Below are 18,033 nucleotides of genomic sequence, written 5' to 3' on the forward strand. Positions count from 1 at the left end.
AATGTGCTGACCGGCCTGTGCATATTACTCAAGAACCCGACAGCTTTCGACTTGTAAAACATCCTCTCTCTCTTCAGCACCACGGTCAGTGGTCACCTCATTATGCACCTTGCACTCCTTGCAAGCAAAACCACAGATGAGGTTTCTACAAGAAGACAGAAGTATGCCTTTACAATATTTCTATAAGGTCCCTTAAAAAACACCCCCTTAGCTCTCTTTATTCGTGGTCTTGTTAGGGTTCTGAAGGCCCCTCGGGGGAGATCACACCATGATGAACCAAAAGTGTCACCTGGCTCGAATTAAAAAAATCAAAAAGTATTTAACAACTAAAGAAAGAGATAAAAATACAATTTACAAAGTGAAATACAATGTGAATTGTGATAGATTTCGCGAAATAGAGAATTTTCTCTGACCAAGTCAAAGATTACATATGAAAGCGGCTGCAGAATATTCTTCTCCCAGTTTGGTACTTTTAAAACTCCCGGGGGGCTGTCTTCTGGGTGCGTTTGAATGTCTTTGGCTTCTCCTTCAGAGTGTCTCCTCCTGGTTCATCCTCTTCACATCCAAGTGTGAATCTGCTGCAGTAACCTGAAACCTCTTTGTCTTATCTATCCCTCACATTCCAATGCACTCTATGTAGAAACATTTGGCTTTATGCCTAAATGAGTGAATATAACATAGCATACATAGTTTGTCTTCATATTACACCTCAATTACAACACAACATATAAGATCACAGTTCTTTATGGTTCTGCCTCACTTGGCTGTCTTCTATCCAGTTGCTCCAGTTGTTCTCCCTTTGTTGAGACCTCCTAACCCTAACCCAAAATTAAATCAAGCATGACACATGATTGACTTGGCTTCTCCCTTTATAAACATTATTTTTGTCCATTGTGCAAACCTCAAACAATATAACCCTTGTGGTTTTACAAAGTGTTGTCTACAACCCATATCTTTGAAACCCCAAAGAAGATTGCATTATTAAAAGCTCAAACACTTAGTTTCTCTAAGATCTGTGCTCGTGCTCTCTGGCATTAAACGCGGAATGAGCTAAAAGCTGAATTAAATCATTGTGCAGCAACTCCAACAATTTTAGACTTTAGAAGTCCAATTTTAATATATTGACATGGAAATCAAATATCTCAATGTAACAGGAGAAACAAACACTGGGAAAAAATGTGGCCAAATTCTCCTATAAAAGTACATGAACTACTGCCACTTGAGTTGCAAATATTTTATTAAAAGATGGGAAATAACCAACAAAAAGTGAAACTGTGGACTCATACAGAAATGTTGGTATTAGAGTGAATATCTTAACAAAGAAGCATTTGAATAACATTTCTCTTCCAAGGTTAATAGAAAGTCCAAGAAATTCTAGTGTCCAACCACCCGATCAAAAATGTAAGGTGGCAAAAAGCAAACGAGCCCTTTGATGAAAGTCAGCTTGACTTTGCAGATTCACGGCTGAAAACACAAAAGGTATAGACAAAATAAAAAAGAAAATGTATAATTTACACTCCTGCAGCAAAGTACACTTAGTTACTTTTATTCGGAAAGTATGGCCTTTACTCACTCAATCTCCTCATTCTCATAAAGACAAACTTTTCTTAAAATGCTCTCTTGTGCTTAACAGATGCTCGTGATACTAATTAAAAACCATGATTATTAAACTTTTTGTTAGCGCTCAAATATAATCCTCTCAACGTGATACATTTCGAATGTTTGATGTTGCAATGATTACATTATGAATATGGTGACTGGCTGCACCTCCATTCGATTAAAGCTATACAAAAACATGGTTTGTGAGCTGCAGAAGATTGCTGATGTTAGGTACATTTTATGCATCAAACTGAATCAAAATCTATACTGAATGCTACATTTCGGAAGAACAGTACGATGTTGTTCGAATATGGCTTTTGTTCTTTCATGGTTATTTGCAATAAAAACAGAAGTTACATTTTGCAGGTGAAACATACGAGCATCAAATCATTTGATGGACATTTTGTACATTTGACATGTCTCTTTTACCATACAAAACCTAGGTGTCTAATGGTAAACATATGATCATGTTAATACTGTCAGTATAAAATTAATTATTCAAACTCGGCTGTCTCAATTCTGCCATCAAATTCCAGCCAGGAGTGTATGCAGGTCGTACTGGCGTATATTAATTATATCTTGGGATGCTTTCTTTGATTCACTGTGATATGAAGTCTGGTATACTCCATACAGCAGCAATGGAGACGATGACGATCGCTTTGAGCAGAGCCCGTCGACGCTTCACGCATCAATAACCCGCGCAGAATCCATCTGTCTGATCGCCGTGGCTCGTGTCAGTCTCACGCCGTTCAAACAACCGAATTCTCACTTATCAGAATTTCATTTTCGACCTCGCCGGTATCAGAGATTTTCTGGGAGTATAAAAATAAATTGGTACTTGTCTCTCCTAATATAATTGTCACAAACTTATTGTATGTTTTTACTTGTAATAATAATAATCCGCAGCCTTTAAACGTAGCTTTTGCTTTTTTATGACTTAATTCGGACAACTATTCAGGTGTCAAATTCATCACCTATAGTTTAAGAAGTAATGTAATCACACCACTTGCTGGAAAAGTCCTCTTCTCTACGTCCTTCAACAATGGAGCACTGTGCCTACAGCCCTGCACAGATGGATACCCACGCTGAAACCAGGACAAAAAGTCTCCCAACTGAAGCCCCTGGTGCACATTGGGGTTTTTTTCTCCCCAAGGCTCCGTTCCCAGACTGGACTTGATGGCAGTTATTTGGGGCCCCATGGGGCAGGACGCGTGCAAAACCGTGCATCTACAATGCGTGAAAAAGAGGGTTGGGACCTCTCAAGCTACAGCGGGACAGCTTGCAAGCGCTGCAACGTTATTCATCTTTAGCAAAATAATGAGAACGTGTCGAATTCACCTAATATAAATATATCAATTGTAAGGTCATCGATCTTTCAGTGTGTTTAGCAAGTTCCCGCTCTTTATATTCTATTAAGCCTCGATGAAGTGTTTTAGTAAGCATTTTATGCGTAATTCCTGGAATTTGGTGTGTTTCCATCGCATTTGTGGCATTATTACGTGCTCAGCATCTTTTTGAGCAGTGTGATTCTCACGTGGTCCGCTTTACATTAACGTATATGGGCCATGACTGTGCCATTTTGTCTTCATGCCCTTAAAACCAAACCTCCCCCTCCAAAAAACGACGAGCCGGGATGCTGATGAGAGCAGCGGCGGAGCGGTGCACTGGGAAACAGAGGAGGGGGGTTGTCTGGTGTGTAGACAGCGAGGATGAGAAGGGGGGGGGGGGGTCCCATCTGTTGCGCGGGTGTGGCGCGTGCCGAACGCGTGAATCCTGCAGGCAGCTCGTTACACCGTGTTCGGTTTAATGCTCAGCATCAGATTGACTGAAAGTCATCGAGAATGTCCAAATAAAACATGTTTGATTTAAGATTTGATTACGTTGTAGATTTTAAGGGAGTATCACTTCAGAAGAGAGAGTTTTGCACTAAATCATGTGCCTATTCCATTAGATACCGTGATGTCCTCCAGGCTTGTGCACTCATGACTCCTCTTTGTGTGGACACACAGTACGTTCACACTCTGCTGATGGATGCACATAGTGTGGTTGTGACGTCACTCCGTCTCCTCCCCCACTACCCCAGGTAGACACCGTGTTGTTGATGTTGGAAACAAGCTGCTGAGGGTGAATAAGCAGATGTTAATCCATACATAGCGTCGCTTGGGTATCTGTCTTTTTTAATTGTAGGAATAGATTAGTCCTTTAACCTCAGAATCAATCATCTGGTTCAGGTTCTTTTTTTGTGGCGGGCTGGCAAATCGAGTCCATAACTTAAGTGACTGAATTTATCCTGCGTATATTTGAAAGATGTGGTTTCTTAAATCGTTTATTAGAAGTGCAACTTTTAGGCATCTCATTAAAGGCTTTTGTTTGAAATATTTGGCATCTCATTTGTAGAAACTCTTACTGCAAAACAATACTAATGAAATAAACTAAATTAGTACATTTGAAAGAAAAAAGAAACCCATGCAGGCGAGTAAAGAAGCAATCTTTTACTAGGATATTTGAAAAAGAGGATCGAGTGATTTATTTTATTAGAAATAAACAGCATCCTTACATGGCTTGTGTACAAAGTGGATGTTGGATGAACGTTAGAGCTTTTCATTTCAAACGCAATAAAGTGCGACATATTCACGGAACCCTGCATACCAGCGGTATAGACGCAGGGTCCCAAGGGGACCAGATGGTCCAGACGGGAGCTCCGCTCATCTCCCAAAGGCATCGCCCCCCATCCCACCTCCCTGAGTCAAACATCCCGCACAATGGCTTGTGTTCCCGCCCCTCTGACGCGCCTGGCGCACATAAATAGGAGGCTCTCCCGCTCTCCGGCACACTTCAGCGCAGCAGCTCCAAGAGCGAGTATCTCCCCTCAAAAAGCACAACAACAAACCGCAAACGAAATGAGTCCCAGCATGACTACCGAGGCCGACCAGCCTCTTCCTGCCAGGTCCACCGTGGCCCAGAGGAAACAAGCCAACGAACTGAGAAAGGTAAGGGACAGAGAAACACCTTACATGCCTCTTTGTTTCTGGAAGCATTTTCTCATTTGTGCCTTTTGTGCAGCCCAATAACGTGTTATCCTTATTTCTTCCAGACTCTTAAACCTTTGTTGGAGAAGAGAAGACGTGCTCGTATCAACGACAGTCTAAGTCATTTGAAAAGCCTGATTCTTCCTCTGGTTGGGAAAGACAACGCACGCTACTCCAAGCTTGAGAAAGCTGATATCCTGGAAATGACGGTCCGTTTCCTGAGAGACCTTCCTTCCACTCCTGTCAAAGGTACGCCTCATCTCTTGAACTCTGCCGTGCATCGCGCACCAACCATCTCCAAGTTTGTGGTTTACATATGGGATTCAAGTCACTAATCAAATCTCCCTTTCCCTCCAGACTCCGCAGACAGTTACAAAGAGGGCTACAAAGCCTGCCTGCAGCGCGTCTCCACTCTGCTTCCCAAAACGAGTCTGGATCAAGACGCTTGTCAGCGGGTGAACGAGTTCGTCCAGCAGTCCATGTCCGCCACCGTCACCCCGACCTGCCTGAGCTGCTGTGCGCAGAGCTCCAGGACTCTCCCTCAGATCCAACAGAGGCTCCTTAGCCTCAAATCCAGCTTCAGCTCCAGGATGGAGAGCCAGTCCGGCGGCGGCAGCAGCAGCGGCAGCGGCGCAGCGGCTCCGAGCCGCGCGCAGTCAGGAGCGCAGGCTGCCAGCGCAGCCATGTGGAGACCGTGGTAGATTAGATGGACATTCGCCCCATGCTTGTTATTTATTTTGTCATGTCATTCATGTAATTTGTTTTCATTGATTGTTGGAGTTGCTGTACAATGATTTAATTCAGCATTTAGCTCATTCCGCGTTTAATGCCACAGAGCACGAGCACAGATCTTAGAGAAACTAAAAGTCTTTGAGCTTTTTAAAACGCAATCCTCTTTGGGGTTTCAAAGATATGGGTTGTAGACAACACTTTTGTAAAACCCCAAGGGTTATATTGTTTGAGGTTTGCACAATGGACTTAAAAGTATTTTGGTCTGTGCAAAAAATAGTCTGTAAACACCATGTGTTAAATAGGATTATTATGTTATTCATTGGCGTTATGTGTGTATATATTAAAAAATGCAATGTTTTGTAATAGACAAAAGCTTTTTCAATAAATGTACATTTCTCCAACACTGCTGTTGTTTGAGCTTTGATTTTTTTTTTTATTTGAGCCAACGATCTCGAATTTCTCAATAAACACACGGGTCCTATTAGAATCTCAGTAATATGAGAGGAACAAAAAAGGCGCGGAACGCATAAAGCCAGAGGTCAGGCTCAGCCTTTTGATGCGGATGAGCAGCTGCTCTATTGTTGCAGATGTGAAGCGTCTCTCTAGTTGCCGCCAAACCGGTGGGAAGAAGTTGAACTCTGAGAGGGGACACAATGAGAGGACTGCGGTTGGGAATAACAATAACACATTTGACGTCACAATGCTCAGCTTTCTCGGTCATTTTAGGATATTTAACGTTCTTTCCCATTGATTATGGCCTGATGGTCAGACCATTGTACTTCTCTGTATAATAACCCATCAAGGTTTTAAGTTATATTGCAAATCAGTACCATATTTATTGTTACTTGAGCATACAGTTCCCATTGCATAAACAACTCTAAAATAAGTCATTCTAATAATGTGTCCTTGCCTCGTTAGACTTGTTTCTGATATAAGTCATGTGCATAAGCCTTGATCATTGAAGGTGCAGTTAAGGCATTTAGTCTGCTAGAAAAATACATTGTTTCAACATTTTACAGCTGTTATTTTTTTACTTTATATTTGGTCCAGAATTATACTGACCCAATTGGTACTAAACTTGGCCCATTGAAGCAGTTTGTAATACATTACATTTGAAGATATTTCTCCTGAGACAACAGAACTGCGTCAGTTAGATTTATTTTAGCCATTACTGACTGTAATGTGGTTTAAAAATGATTATTAACTCACACTCAACTTTTCAACATGATAAAACAGGGATCCTCTCTAAGATGGCTAAACATTCTGGATTCAAACCACATCTTTTTAAATGCAACAAACACATGATGATACATTACGTACTCTGTCTGACAAGTCTGTCACGGTTTGGGTCTGCTTGTCTTATTTTGTAGCTTTCTTGTGTCTCGTGTCTCTGGGTAACTTCACTTCCTGTCCTGTGATTGCCTGATTGCTTCCACCTGTGTCCAATCACCTGCACCTCCCTTGTGTATTTAAGCCCTGTGTGCCAGTTGTCCTTTGTCGCGTCATTGTCCATGTTACTCCTCGTTGGTGCACGGTCCTGGGATTTGTTTGGTGAATAAAGATCACTTTTGGAAACCTGAAGAAGTCTGAGTCCTGCCTGCCTTCAACCTGCACTCACCCGATCGTGACAGAATGACGCGACCACCTAAGGACTCAGCAGGGTTTGAGCTGAAGAACCCGTTTTTGGGAACCCGTCTGGCCTTTGGTGGGCCCCGCAGCGTTCAGCAGGCTGCCCGGCGCAACGCCAACCCCGGCTCGCCAGCAGGCGCCGGGCAGTGTTCCGGTCACCGCCCTCGCCGCCCTCGCCGCCCTATGCTGACCTCAGGGGAGGTCACCAGCGGGCATTTTCCGGCACCAGGACCCCCCTTAGTCTGGCGGCCCTTCCCTGGGGTCGACCCTCATGTCGACCGGGTGCTCACCTTGGCTGCCAGGCTGCAGGCTGCCTACAGCAAGGCAACACGGGCCCCCAGAGTCTCGCCTCCGCCCGTTCCGGCGCCGAGACACCCGTCAGAGCCCGTTCCTGCGCCGAGACGCCCGTCAGAGCCCGTTCCTGCGCCGAGACGCCCGTCAGAGCCCGTTCCTGCGCCGAGACGCCCGTCAGCGCCCGTTCCTGCGCCGAGACGCCCGTCAGCGCCCGTTCCTGCGCCGAGACGCCCGTCAGCGCCCGTTCCTGCGCCGAGACGCCCGTCAGCGCCCGTTCCTGCGCCGAGACGCCCGTCAGCGCCCGTTCCTGCGCCGAGACGCCCGTCAGCGCCCGTTCCGGCCCCGAGACGCCCGTCAGCGCCCGTTCCTGCGCCGAGAACCCGGTCAGCGCCCGTTCCTGCCCCGAGAACCCGGTCAGCGCCCGTTCCTGCCCCGAGAACCCGGTCAGCGCCCGTTCCGGCGCCGAGACGCCCGTCAGCGCCCGTTCCGGCGCCGAGACGCCCGTCAGCGCCCGTTCCTGCGCCGAGACGCCCGTCAGCGCCCGTACCGGCCCCCAGAGTCCAGTCTCCTGGCCCGTCCCCACGGCCCCTGGTCGTGCCCCCTCCCTCCCATCCCTTGGTCCTCTCCCCCCCACCCCTGGGGGCCGTCTGGGATCCAGCCCTTGAGGGGGGGGTGGGGTCAGGGGTTGGGCCGACGCAGCCGCACTGCTCGGCGCCCCCCTCCACGACGACGCCGGAGCCGCACTGCTCGGCGTCCCCCGCCACGACGACGCCGGAGCCGCACTGCTCGGCGTCCCCCGCCACGACGACGCCGGAGCCGCACTGCTCGGCGTCCCCCGCCACGACGACGCCGGAGCCGCACTGCTCGGCGTCCCCCGCCACGACGACGCCGGAGCCGCACTGCTCGGCGTCCCCCGCCACGACGACGCCGGAGCCGCACTGCTCGGCGCCCCCCGCCACGACGACGCCGGAGCCGCACTGCTCGGCGCCCCCCGCCACGACTACGCCGGAGCCGCACAGCTCGGCGCCCCCCGCCACGACGCCGGAGCCGCACAGCTCGGCGCCCCCCGCCACGACGACGCCGGAGCCGCACCGCCCGGCACCCCCCCAGACCCTGACGCCCGGTCGCCGACCCGGCACGCCCCCCGAGACCCTGACGCCCGGTCGCCGACCCGGCACGCCCCCCGAGACCCTGAGGCCCGGTCGCCGACCCGGCAGGCCCCCCGAGACCCTGAGGCCCGGTCGCCGACCCGGCAGACCCCCCGAGGCCCGGTCGCCGACCCGGCAGACCCCCCGAGACCCTGAGGCCCGGTCGCCGACCCGGCAGACCCCCGAGACCCTGAGGTCCGGCGGTCATCCCGGCCGGAGGGACCCGACCCCGTGCCGCCGACCCCGTGCCGCCGACCCTTGGAGTCCCCTGGGCGGCCGGGGGTTGTCGGGTTCCCCGCCCTCCCTCCCTTGTCTGTTTTTCTGGGTTCCACCCTCCTTTAGGACCGTCTGGAATTCGGTCCTTGAGGGGGGGGTTCTGTCACGGTTTGGGTCTGCTTGTCTTATTTTGTAGCTTTCTTGTGTCTCGTGTCTCTGGGTAACTTCACTTCCTGTCCTGTGATTGCCTGATTGCTTCCACCTGTGTCCAATCACCTGCACCTCCCTTGTGTATTTAAGCCCTGTGTGCCAGTTGTCCTTTGTCGCGTCATTGTCCATGTCAGTCCTCGTTGGTGCACGTTTTTGGCTTCTGTTTAGTTCTATGGTGAATAAAGATCACCTTCTGAAAACTCTGCGTTTGAGTCCTGCCTGCCTGCCTGCCTCCGTCCGCCTGCACCAGCTTCCACATCTGACAAAGTCATACAGCTTTGATTTTGGACAACTGTGCAACAGTTAAGAAATATAAATTTGGTCTGTCAAGACTAAATGTCACAGGGTTTCATTGAAAATGTATGATATTCTGTGGAACAAGATCACTGATCAAATGACTGTACTGTAACTGCCACAGTCCAAAGCATGCGTTTAGGTTTACGTCCTTTAAAATAATACTCACACTCCCATATATGCATTAAAAACACTGTAAGTGGGCCGCGAAGAGATCTATCATTTGTGCATCTTCAATGCAAGTGATGCAGGATGAAATCCACCATCCTCATGTCTTCCGCATTTTGGTGTCAATTAATATTCCTTAAAATTACTCTTTTAACTCCGACTTTCCAGACGGTTCCTTTGCTGTAAAGCTGCAGTTGAAAAAGGAAATTGTATAATTGTATATAATATTTGTTTCAGACTTGAAACAGGCACATGAATTAATGTTAAATCAAGCAATAATATATGTTGTTAAAGTTGCAGTTACAGCTTTGCACATCTTGATTTGGGAAGTTTATTCCATTCTTCCTGGCAGATGGATGAAGGTCTCGGACAGTCGGAGATTCAGAGATTTGTTCTGATGCCCCTCTTGGCTTGGCTTGGCTGTGTGTCAGTCACTCTGGGGCAAGTTCTCATTTGACTGCATTTATCCATTTGACGGCATTCTTAGCTTCACAGCCTTCAGCCATTTCTGCTGCTGAGACCACCGTAATTCACCGTAGGGACGGAGTCAGGTGATAAATGGTGCTTGGTGTTCACCAGACACGCTAGAAGTTTCATAAACGAGTTACATTTCGTCACTCTGCTCTGAACCAGAGAATCCTTACCCTCGTGCTCTTAGAGTGCTTTTAATGCCGCTTGGCAAACTCCAAGCAGGTTGTCACATGCCTTTTATTCAAGAGGCTTCCATCGAGCCACTCAACCAGAAAGGACTAATTGATGGAATGCGGCTGGGTCTTCCGTCTCTTCAGGGCACTTCCAAAGATCTCTCAGAGTGTTGGGGTTCCTGGTCACCACCCTTAGCATGACTCTTCTTGCTCGGTTACTCACCCGCTGCAAGAAGTTGTTGGAGAAGTGTTGCCTCTTCCCCCCCTTGGACTCTTTGCCATTTGATCAACACAACATGCATACTAGAAGGTGCCAAATACCTTTTACTGTTTCAAACAATAATGAGACTTGTGTTAGATGCTTACGTAATCACCCCCCCCCCCCCCCCCCCCCCCCGCCCGAGCCAATACTTGGTAGAACCTCTTTTAATACAATTACAGGTGCAAGCCTTTTGGGGTATGTCTCTACCTGCTGTGCACATCTGGTAATGTTTCACGTTCAAATGTTGCCATCGATTCTCAATTGGATTGAGGTCCGGACTTTGGTTGGGCCATTTGAAAACATTACCATGCTGTGATCTAAACCCTTTCATTGTAGCTCTGGTTGTATCTTCATTGTCATGAACCTCTGCCCCAGTCTCAAGTCGTTTGCAGACTGCATCATATTTTCTTCAAAGCTTGCCCTCCATCCATCTTTCCCTAAACTACTTTGGTGGTTCCTGCTGAAGAGGAGTATCCCCACAGCATGGTACCACCACCAGCACCATATTTCACTGTTGGGATGATGATAGGAAGTGTTGGGTTTCAGCCACAAAAAGCGTTTTACATTGAGGCCAAAGAGTTCTCATCTGACCATAGAGCACCTTCTTCCACATGTTTACTGTTTCTCCCACATGGCTTATGGCTCTAAATGGGATTTATTATTTACCTACCACAGCCGCTTTCTTCTTGGCACCCTTGCACAAGGGCCAGATTTGTGAAGTACACGGCTAGTGGACAGAGTCTCTCACCTCAGCTGTGGATCTTTGCACCTCTTCTAGAGTATGGACCTCTGGCTTGCGTCTCTGATTATTACTCTCCTTGTCCGGCTTGTCATTTTGGGTAAACAGTCTTGTCTTGGTTTGTGGTTGTGGTATATTCTTTGCATTTTCTGATGATGGATTTTTGCTCCTTAAGATGTTCAAAACGTAGGATATTTTGTCATAACCAACCCTGCTTCATTTCCACACACCCTTTTCCCTGAGCTGTTTGTTGAGCTCCTTGGTCTTCATAATGCTCTTTGTTCGGTAATGCTCTCTAACAAACGGAGGATTTTTACATAACAGGTGTATTTATACTGGTATTAAATTCCAGACATGTGGACCCTAATTATGTGACTTTGTGACTTGCAAATGTGACTTGTGTTGGGAATTGGTTGCACCAGTTATTTTTTAGGGGTTTCACAAGAAAAGGGGGGGGGGGCATTCACTGAACACTATTCATATTATATTTGTTAATCATTTTGAAATCCATGTAATATTTCCCCCAACGATTTGTGTTGGTCTATTACATAAAAATACTAGTCAGTTCAGTTTGCCACATGGTGGATGCCACTTAAGTTTAATTACAGATAATTAAAGCGACCACGATGACCCCGCACTATTTTGGGCTGCCTCAGCAAAAGGATCTGAACATTTTAGATTTTATAGTTTGATTTTGGATAACTTTGCAAAACAAATAAACATCCTTTCATTTATTCATTATTGGTTGTGGGAAAATGTTACAACACAATACAGTGTTCTAAAAGCCAAGCGTATAAATACTTTATGAAGCCACTTGACGTTTAATCTTTAACGTTTAAAGGACATCCAACCTAATCTACGTATTTGCAAATATGTGCAGATTAGTGTGCACGAGTGGCCGTGAAGATGGTTAAAAAACCTTCCATAAGCACAACATGGTTCAAAACACACACATATGTGAAAAATAAACATTTTATTCTCTTCCTGAAAAGATAAACAGGACTAGAAAAAAGAGCTTAAGCATCATTTATTTATTTATTTTTACCAGTAATGCTGAAAGCACAAACGTTGAAGGTTATGGTTGCACCACATTCATATAAAATACGTGATTACGGAACTAATACAATACGTTTTACCAAGTCTAACCCTTAACTGAAAGACATTTTGTCTAAAGACTGAAGGAAAGGAGGATACACAGTGATGATCAGTTTTCTTTTCCAAACTGAGGTCACAGTGGGGGATGGGTCGCTGTGAGCCTTCTACAGCAGTCTCTACCCTTAACAGATATTTAAAAGGGGAAATTACACTGAATAAGAAACCATTTTGATTTAACGTATTCCAGAATTTGGTATGAATTGTCTTGTCTGATGACAGGGTGCATTTTACAATGAATGACCTGAATTTTCCACATCAAGTTCCGTCTAAAAGCAAAGATCACTGCGTCAGAAACAGCCGCTGAGCTCTGGGACACTTTCTGTAAATTATTTTGTAGAAATCAGATGCAAACAGTCTTACTCGTAATCAAAGACAAAATGCAAGTGTGATAGTTTTTCCTTCTTTGGAAAAAGAGGGAAGACCAGGGTATTGGCCTGAACTACACTTGATAAAATGTAGTTGTACTATAAATTGTAACTTAATATGATCTATATTTTACTGCATGACACAGAAGGCAAGATGGCTTTCACCATCGACCATGACACGTTTTATTTGTTATTAGCTATGTTCCTAATATTTGAGACTCAGGACCGGGGCTTGTAAGCTCACATCACACTGACGCAGAAGTCAGGTGGAGTCCGCCTCCCTGTTTCTCCCCCATTCCGCAGCCGCGTGTGACTCTTAATGCCCATGAAGTTTCGGGAACATTTTCAGACAAAGGCTTCCTGTTATCCGGCCGACACAGATGGGTTACTGACGCCAAATATGGTTGAAAAGACAAAAGAAGACTCTAACCGTAAAAAAAAAAAAACGGAGAAGTGTACCTCCCCCACCCCCACCATCCCCATCCTCCCTCCATCCCAGCAGTGCGCACAGGGGCGCGTGCAGCAAGTGTGCCTCACAGATGCAGGGGCCAGCGCTTTGTAAGAAGCACAACAATACTATGTAAACAAAATGGTATATCGATATTTATGTAGAGCAAAGCGACGTTTAAGAGTGTACTTAACGTAATGCTTGAAAAACGGTCGGTCTTGCGGCATCACCATAATGATAAACAAGCATTTCCTGATAGGTTGGACGCTAAAGTATCCAAATTCAAGCTGTAGCAGACACGTGCAACAGAGGCGATGGAGGGGGGTCAGTTGGACAACAACGTGTATAAGATAAGATGCATGCAGATGGGGCACCCACGCCACACTGCGTGGGGATCATGTGACGTTGCGTGTAAAGTTTATAGAAAAAAACGTAAGTATATGCAATGCAGACGGTGTGTGTGTGTGTGTGCTTTCGTGAATGGATAATATATGGACAGATCTGTGGTGGGACATGGAGATTGGCTGCTCAGAAAGCTGGTGGAGTGCAGGTGGAGTATGTGGGGCGTGGGTCGAGGGTTGGAGGTTGGGGGTGGGGTTGAAGGCTCGGTAACAGACAGCCATCTGGTCTCCATGGCGCGTGCTGCGCGCGTGGTTCCCTGAGTGCAGTGGTATTTGATGGGATGTCACCTCTCTCCAATTTTTATTTTAAATCTGGAAACCTCAAAAAATGTAATTTGAAGTTTAATGTAAGCCTCGCATGACACGGTTGGTCATCAAATACCTAGAATGCACAAGGTAATAGTTTTAATGTGTAAAACACCTCAAAACTAAAACATATGGCAGGCTCATTGTATTTTATTTGGCGGTGGCTTTTGTGATTGGTGTCACCCTCACGCGTTACTCAGCCCCCGATGTCTGCCCCCACCGTCTTGCGTGAGGTGGAGGCAGCAGCGGGATACACCCTGCAGGTAGAGACTCCCCCAGGACAGAAAACTGCATATAAACGTCATATGCAAACTATTGTTGTCAAAATCCAGGAGCAGATGTTATTTGAAAGTAGCGTGGCTTGGGTTTGAGATTGGAGTATGAGTCCTTTCGTCTCTGGACACGTTTTCATACACGCAAGCCTGACCCCTATGTCAGCAATCCAAGTACTGCACCTCCTTGTACTAATTGTGTACATTTATTTTAAAATGTATTTAATTTAAAATACATGTGGTAATCAAACGTAGCCAAATCACAGACAATAAAATACAATACAAGTTCAGCATGGAACTTCATGAATATCAACATGCAAAAAAATCTCAACAACTTAAATTAAGAAAACGTTTTGTGGAGAAAATCGTGATATGAAATATGTTTTGCTTACTTATCGGCTTGTAAACACATAAGCACAACATTAAAGTAATGCTTTTTGCTTCAGCACATTCAAATAATAAATTAAAGGAATATATTTGCTTCCCAGCCCGATGAGCACTGCGTAATTACGCACCATCAATGTGTATGTTTTACGAAAAATCTGTTCCATCTACGATATGTGAAATATGAAATGTAATTGTGTATTAGTACCAATACCAATATTGAAATTGTATAGTTTGCCAATTTGATATTTGGTTGATGATCATTCGGTGCGTCCTAAGTTCTTTACGCACAGGTTTCTCCAGCTTGTTGACGTCGATTTGTTCTATTTGGTATATGTAACATAACACAGATACGCACCGCAGTTGTTAGGCGTGGATTAGAGTAGAAGACAGATGGTTATCTTACTCAATTTGATGGTTTTGTGTTGTTTCCATCGAATACGTCCAAATCGTTTGGCTTGGGGGCGTATCCGTGACGCAAGTTAACAGACGCCACGGACCTGCATATATACCACAGCTCTTGGCCGTTAGCGACACATCTTCACCAACTTCTGTTGTGAACACTGCTCTGGCACAAAGACGACGCTGAAAATGTCTCCAAACATGACTTGTGAAGCTCTCCAGTCTTTTTCTCCGAGGCTAACTGTGGCCAAAAGAAAAGAAGCACTTGAGCTCAGAAAGGTAAGCAATGTTCCTCTATTTGGCTTTATTGTTTCAAACATTTTCTCTCATGATTTACACTTTATGTGCTGAATGAATGTATTTTAAGTATGCTTTGTTCTTTTCAGACAATGAAACCTTTAATGGAAAAAAGAAGGCGCGCCCGTATCAACGACAGTCTGAACCATTTGAAAAACCTCATTCTTCCCCTCACAGGCAGAGATGTAAGTTATAATATGCATTTCAATACACGTAGAAAACTGTTTCCAAATCAGCTGAAGTGAAGATGTTTGAGGTTCTTGTGTTTAACAATTGCTTTTTACATGTTTTTCTCCAGAAGACTCGCTACTCTAAGCTGGAGAAAGCCGATATCCTGGAAATGACTGTGAGGTTCCTGGGAGACCTTCCCCCTATTAACACGAAAAGTAGGTTATGGTTCTGCTTGTTCGACGCTTTTGTTGACCCATTTATCTCTTCTAAAACATTGTCGTTTTTGAACAACGAAACTAACATATCATTGTCTTTTCAGACTCCGCAGACAGTTACAAAGAGGGCTACAAAGCCTGCCTGCAGCGCGTCTCCACTCTGCTTCCCAAAACGAGTCTGGATCAAGACGCTTGTCAGCGGGTGAACGAGTTCGTCCAGCAGTCCATGTCCGCCACCGTCACCCCGACCTGCCTGAGCTGCTGTGCGCAGAGCTCCAGGACTCTCCCTCAGATCCAACAGAGGCTCCTGAGCCTCAAATCCAGCTTCAGCTCCAGGATGGAGAGCCAGTCCGGCGGCGGCAGCAGCAGCGGCAGCGGCGCAGCGGCTCCGAGCCGCGCGCAGTCAGGAGCGCAGGCTGCCAGCGCAGCCATGTGGAGACCGTGGTAGATTTCTTAAACCCAAGCAGCCGGGTCTCCAAAAACCCTGTAAAACGACTCTAAAGAGCTCCGCATGAGTTCATCATGTTGATATAGCATCACTTGTAAATATGCACAGTGATTCGCAGCCTCGCTACCATTGATGAAAAGAATTCATCGTTGATTGGTATTGGTTGAGTATTATATACTTACGTTTTGCGCACGGGTCTATTGTCCAGTATATGTTGACAAGTTTAGACAGTCGTATTTTCTTAAATCTGCATGTATGTATACGGTAAATATTTAGTCCTCTTCGCGGACTAAGTGATTAAGGGCCATTAAAACAGCCCTGTAAGACCCAAAGGGTCAGTCTGTATGAATTTGCACCAAAGACTTGAGTTCTGAGTCTGTGCAGATGAACTGTGTAGACACATTATGTGTCTTTGAAAGTATCTCTGTCGAGATGTGTTTTATTTTGCTATTTACAGCAAATGTTGTATATATGTTATATAAATACAAATAAAACTACGATGTCGTGGTAAGATACTGTGTTGTGTTTTGATTACAACGTGCCAGTATTTGCCATAACAAAAGTCCTTTGTTCACGTGCGTTAGTTCATCTTTAACGCAGTCATAAGAGGTAGGGATGCATTGCTAAATGGAATCACCACGTTCTGAATTTGGCGCACTTTGCACACAAAGATAAAGTTAATTTAGCAACAATTGTACCGTGTGCTGAGATGCATCTTAGAGAGGCAGCTGAAAAAAATGTTCTCAGGCCTTTAATCTCTCAAACAATGATCGTGGAAACGAAATTGTCTCCCGACTTAGAGCTTGGTTCAGTAAACACGCTGCAACGCTGTAGACATGACCCCCCCCCCCCCCGTATTCAACGAGCAAAGGGCCGGGCAGAGACATCTGTCCAGCAGAGTTTAACTGAATAAAAACCGTTAACCGGTGTGAATCCGGGATGGACCTTGTGGTGAAAAGCGCTCACGCCTTGCTTTAGTTATGGCGGTGTACATACGGTCTCTGCTGCCCCCCTGCGACGACTTTAGGTATTGACCTGGTTATGGTTTCTATTCCCGTTAACATTGCACCATTATATTTTTCCCCTGTTTATAAGTTCACCAGTCACAATGCTACATGTCTTTTATTCGGCGTACGTCGAAAGAACAATCGAGCGGCAACGAGCCAAACTACCGCTCTGCGCATTTCCGTGAAGCCTCGGTTAGTTTCCGTCCAGATGAGTCATTTCTCAAGGAGAGCGGACAGAGAAGCCGGCGGGGAGCGATTTCCCTTCACATCACACCGGAGTCCCGCTGCGACACGACACCAGCGAGCCCGTCGTCCTCATCCGCATCATGTCGGTACCGCAGGCCAGCGAGGCAGCAGCGTCCCCTCTTCAGATATGCAGGTAGGACGTCGTGTGACGAACCCGGCGACACATGCGGGGGAAAAAAAAAAACGTGCTGCCGGTCGACAAGAGCAATGCGGCGTCGCTCCTCGCGGGAGCACAACCCCGATAAGCCTCTTATCGTTAATATACGTGATTACACTACGAGTATCTTCCAGGTGTCTCGGCCGCACTAAGCGGCGCGCGGGTTTCGTGCCGTTTGGCGTGTTTAGCCGCACAGCGTTTGATGCCAAACCGGCGGTGACCTCAACGCGGTCACCGCCGGTTTGGCATCCGCCAAAAATGACCGAGGACACGTTGAGGTCTCCGTCCTTCCAGCAACGCTCCAATAAGCGTGTTATTTCTAAATGGCTAGATGGCCCGTGTCGGTAGTCCGCTTGAAGTGCGGCGTTAAATGGCGCATCCGATTGGTCCTTTATACTTTATCATCAACCGGAAGTGCTGCTGCACGTAAATACAGTGGCAGTGAGCGTTATGTTTTAAAATACTTTTGCAGTGAATCGGCTTCGTTTCACGGCAGCATGCGGTGTGTTAAAGGCCACTGTAGGTACTACAGAACTGCACTTGTTCAGGTGAAAATAGCTCTTCAGTGAAAGTTGTTGTGTTGTCGTAGTCCGTGATGTCAGTTGCACTCATTGAACGGCTGGTTTATAGCTATTATGTGACATTTTGTCACATTCAATTTCTACTCATTGTATATGCTGAATAGACAGAATGCAATTCACAATGAGAGAGAAGCCCCATTAAACTTGGACTATTCAATTACATTACATTTATTTTGCATAGCCCGAAATCACAAATTACAAACTTTACACTCTG

General features: G+C 46.2%; 3 protein-coding genes across 4 annotated transcripts in view; all 3 read left to right on the forward strand.

Moving 5' to 3' along the window:
* Positions 1-4,473: 4,473 nt before the first annotated feature.
* hes2.1 (hes family bHLH transcription factor 2, tandem duplicate 1) lies at positions 4,474-5,329 on the forward strand. The gene is made up of 3 exons (XM_037480364.2): positions 4,474-4,589; positions 4,694-4,877; positions 4,986-5,329. The coding sequence occupies exons 1-3, from the start codon at positions 4,500-4,502 to the stop codon at positions 5,327-5,329; spliced, it is 618 nt and encodes a 205-aa protein (XP_037336261.1). The 5' UTR covers positions 4,474-4,499.
* Positions 5,330-14,122: 8,793 nt separating this feature from the next.
* On the forward strand, positions 14,123-16,517 carry LOC119199155 (transcription factor HES-2-like). Its single transcript, XM_037456745.2, has 4 exons — positions 14,123-14,976; positions 15,084-15,179; positions 15,293-15,380; positions 15,485-16,517. Exons 1-4 carry the CDS (start codon positions 14,887-14,889, stop codon positions 15,826-15,828), a joined length of 618 nt encoding a protein of 205 aa, XP_037312642.2. The 5' UTR covers positions 14,123-14,886; the 3' UTR covers positions 15,829-16,517.
* A 384-nt stretch (positions 16,518-16,901) lies between these two features.
* Positions 16,902-18,033, forward strand: part of acot7 (acyl-CoA thioesterase 7) — a 38,002-nt gene continuing 36,870 nt past the window's right edge. Inside the window, exon 1 of one of the 2 annotated variants that reach the window (XM_037478024.2) lies at positions 16,902-17,214. In XM_037478024.2, coding sequence (XP_037333921.2) covers positions 17,162-17,214 — 53 coding nt within the window. In that variant the 5' untranslated portion in view covers positions 16,902-17,161. The remainder of the gene's footprint in view (positions 17,215-18,033) is intronic. The other variant, XM_037478022.2, reaches the window with a different exon arrangement.

This window comes from Pungitius pungitius, chromosome 1 (genome assembly GCF_949316345.1).
Source record: "Pungitius pungitius chromosome 1, fPunPun2.1, whole genome shotgun sequence".
Classification (NCBI taxonomy): domain Eukaryota; kingdom Metazoa; phylum Chordata; class Actinopteri; order Perciformes; family Gasterosteidae; genus Pungitius; species Pungitius pungitius.

Excerpts from the sequence above, each read along its gene's own strand:
- hes2.1 (XM_037480364.2), top strand. The coding sequence starts at position 4,500 with ATGAGTCCCAGCATGACTACCGAGGCCGACCAGCCTCTTCCTGCCAGG. Across the intron at positions 4,590-4,693 it reads AAGCCAACGAACTGAGAAAG|ACTCTTAAACCTTTGTTGGA; the intron begins GTAAGGGACAGA and ends TATTTCTTCCAG. Across the intron at positions 4,878-4,985 it reads TCCTTCCACTCCTGTCAAAG|ACTCCGCAGACAGTTACAAA; the intron begins GTACGCCTCATC and ends CTTTCCCTCCAG.
- LOC119199155 (XM_037456745.2), top strand. The coding sequence starts at position 14,887 with ATGTCTCCAAACATGACTTGTGAAGCTCTCCAGTCTTTTTCTCCGAGG. Across the intron at positions 14,977-15,083 it reads AAGCACTTGAGCTCAGAAAG|ACAATGAAACCTTTAATGGA; the intron begins GTAAGCAATGTT and ends TGTTCTTTTCAG. Across the intron at positions 15,381-15,484 it reads TCCCCCTATTAACACGAAAA|ACTCCGCAGACAGTTACAAA; the intron begins GTAGGTTATGGT and ends TTGTCTTTTCAG.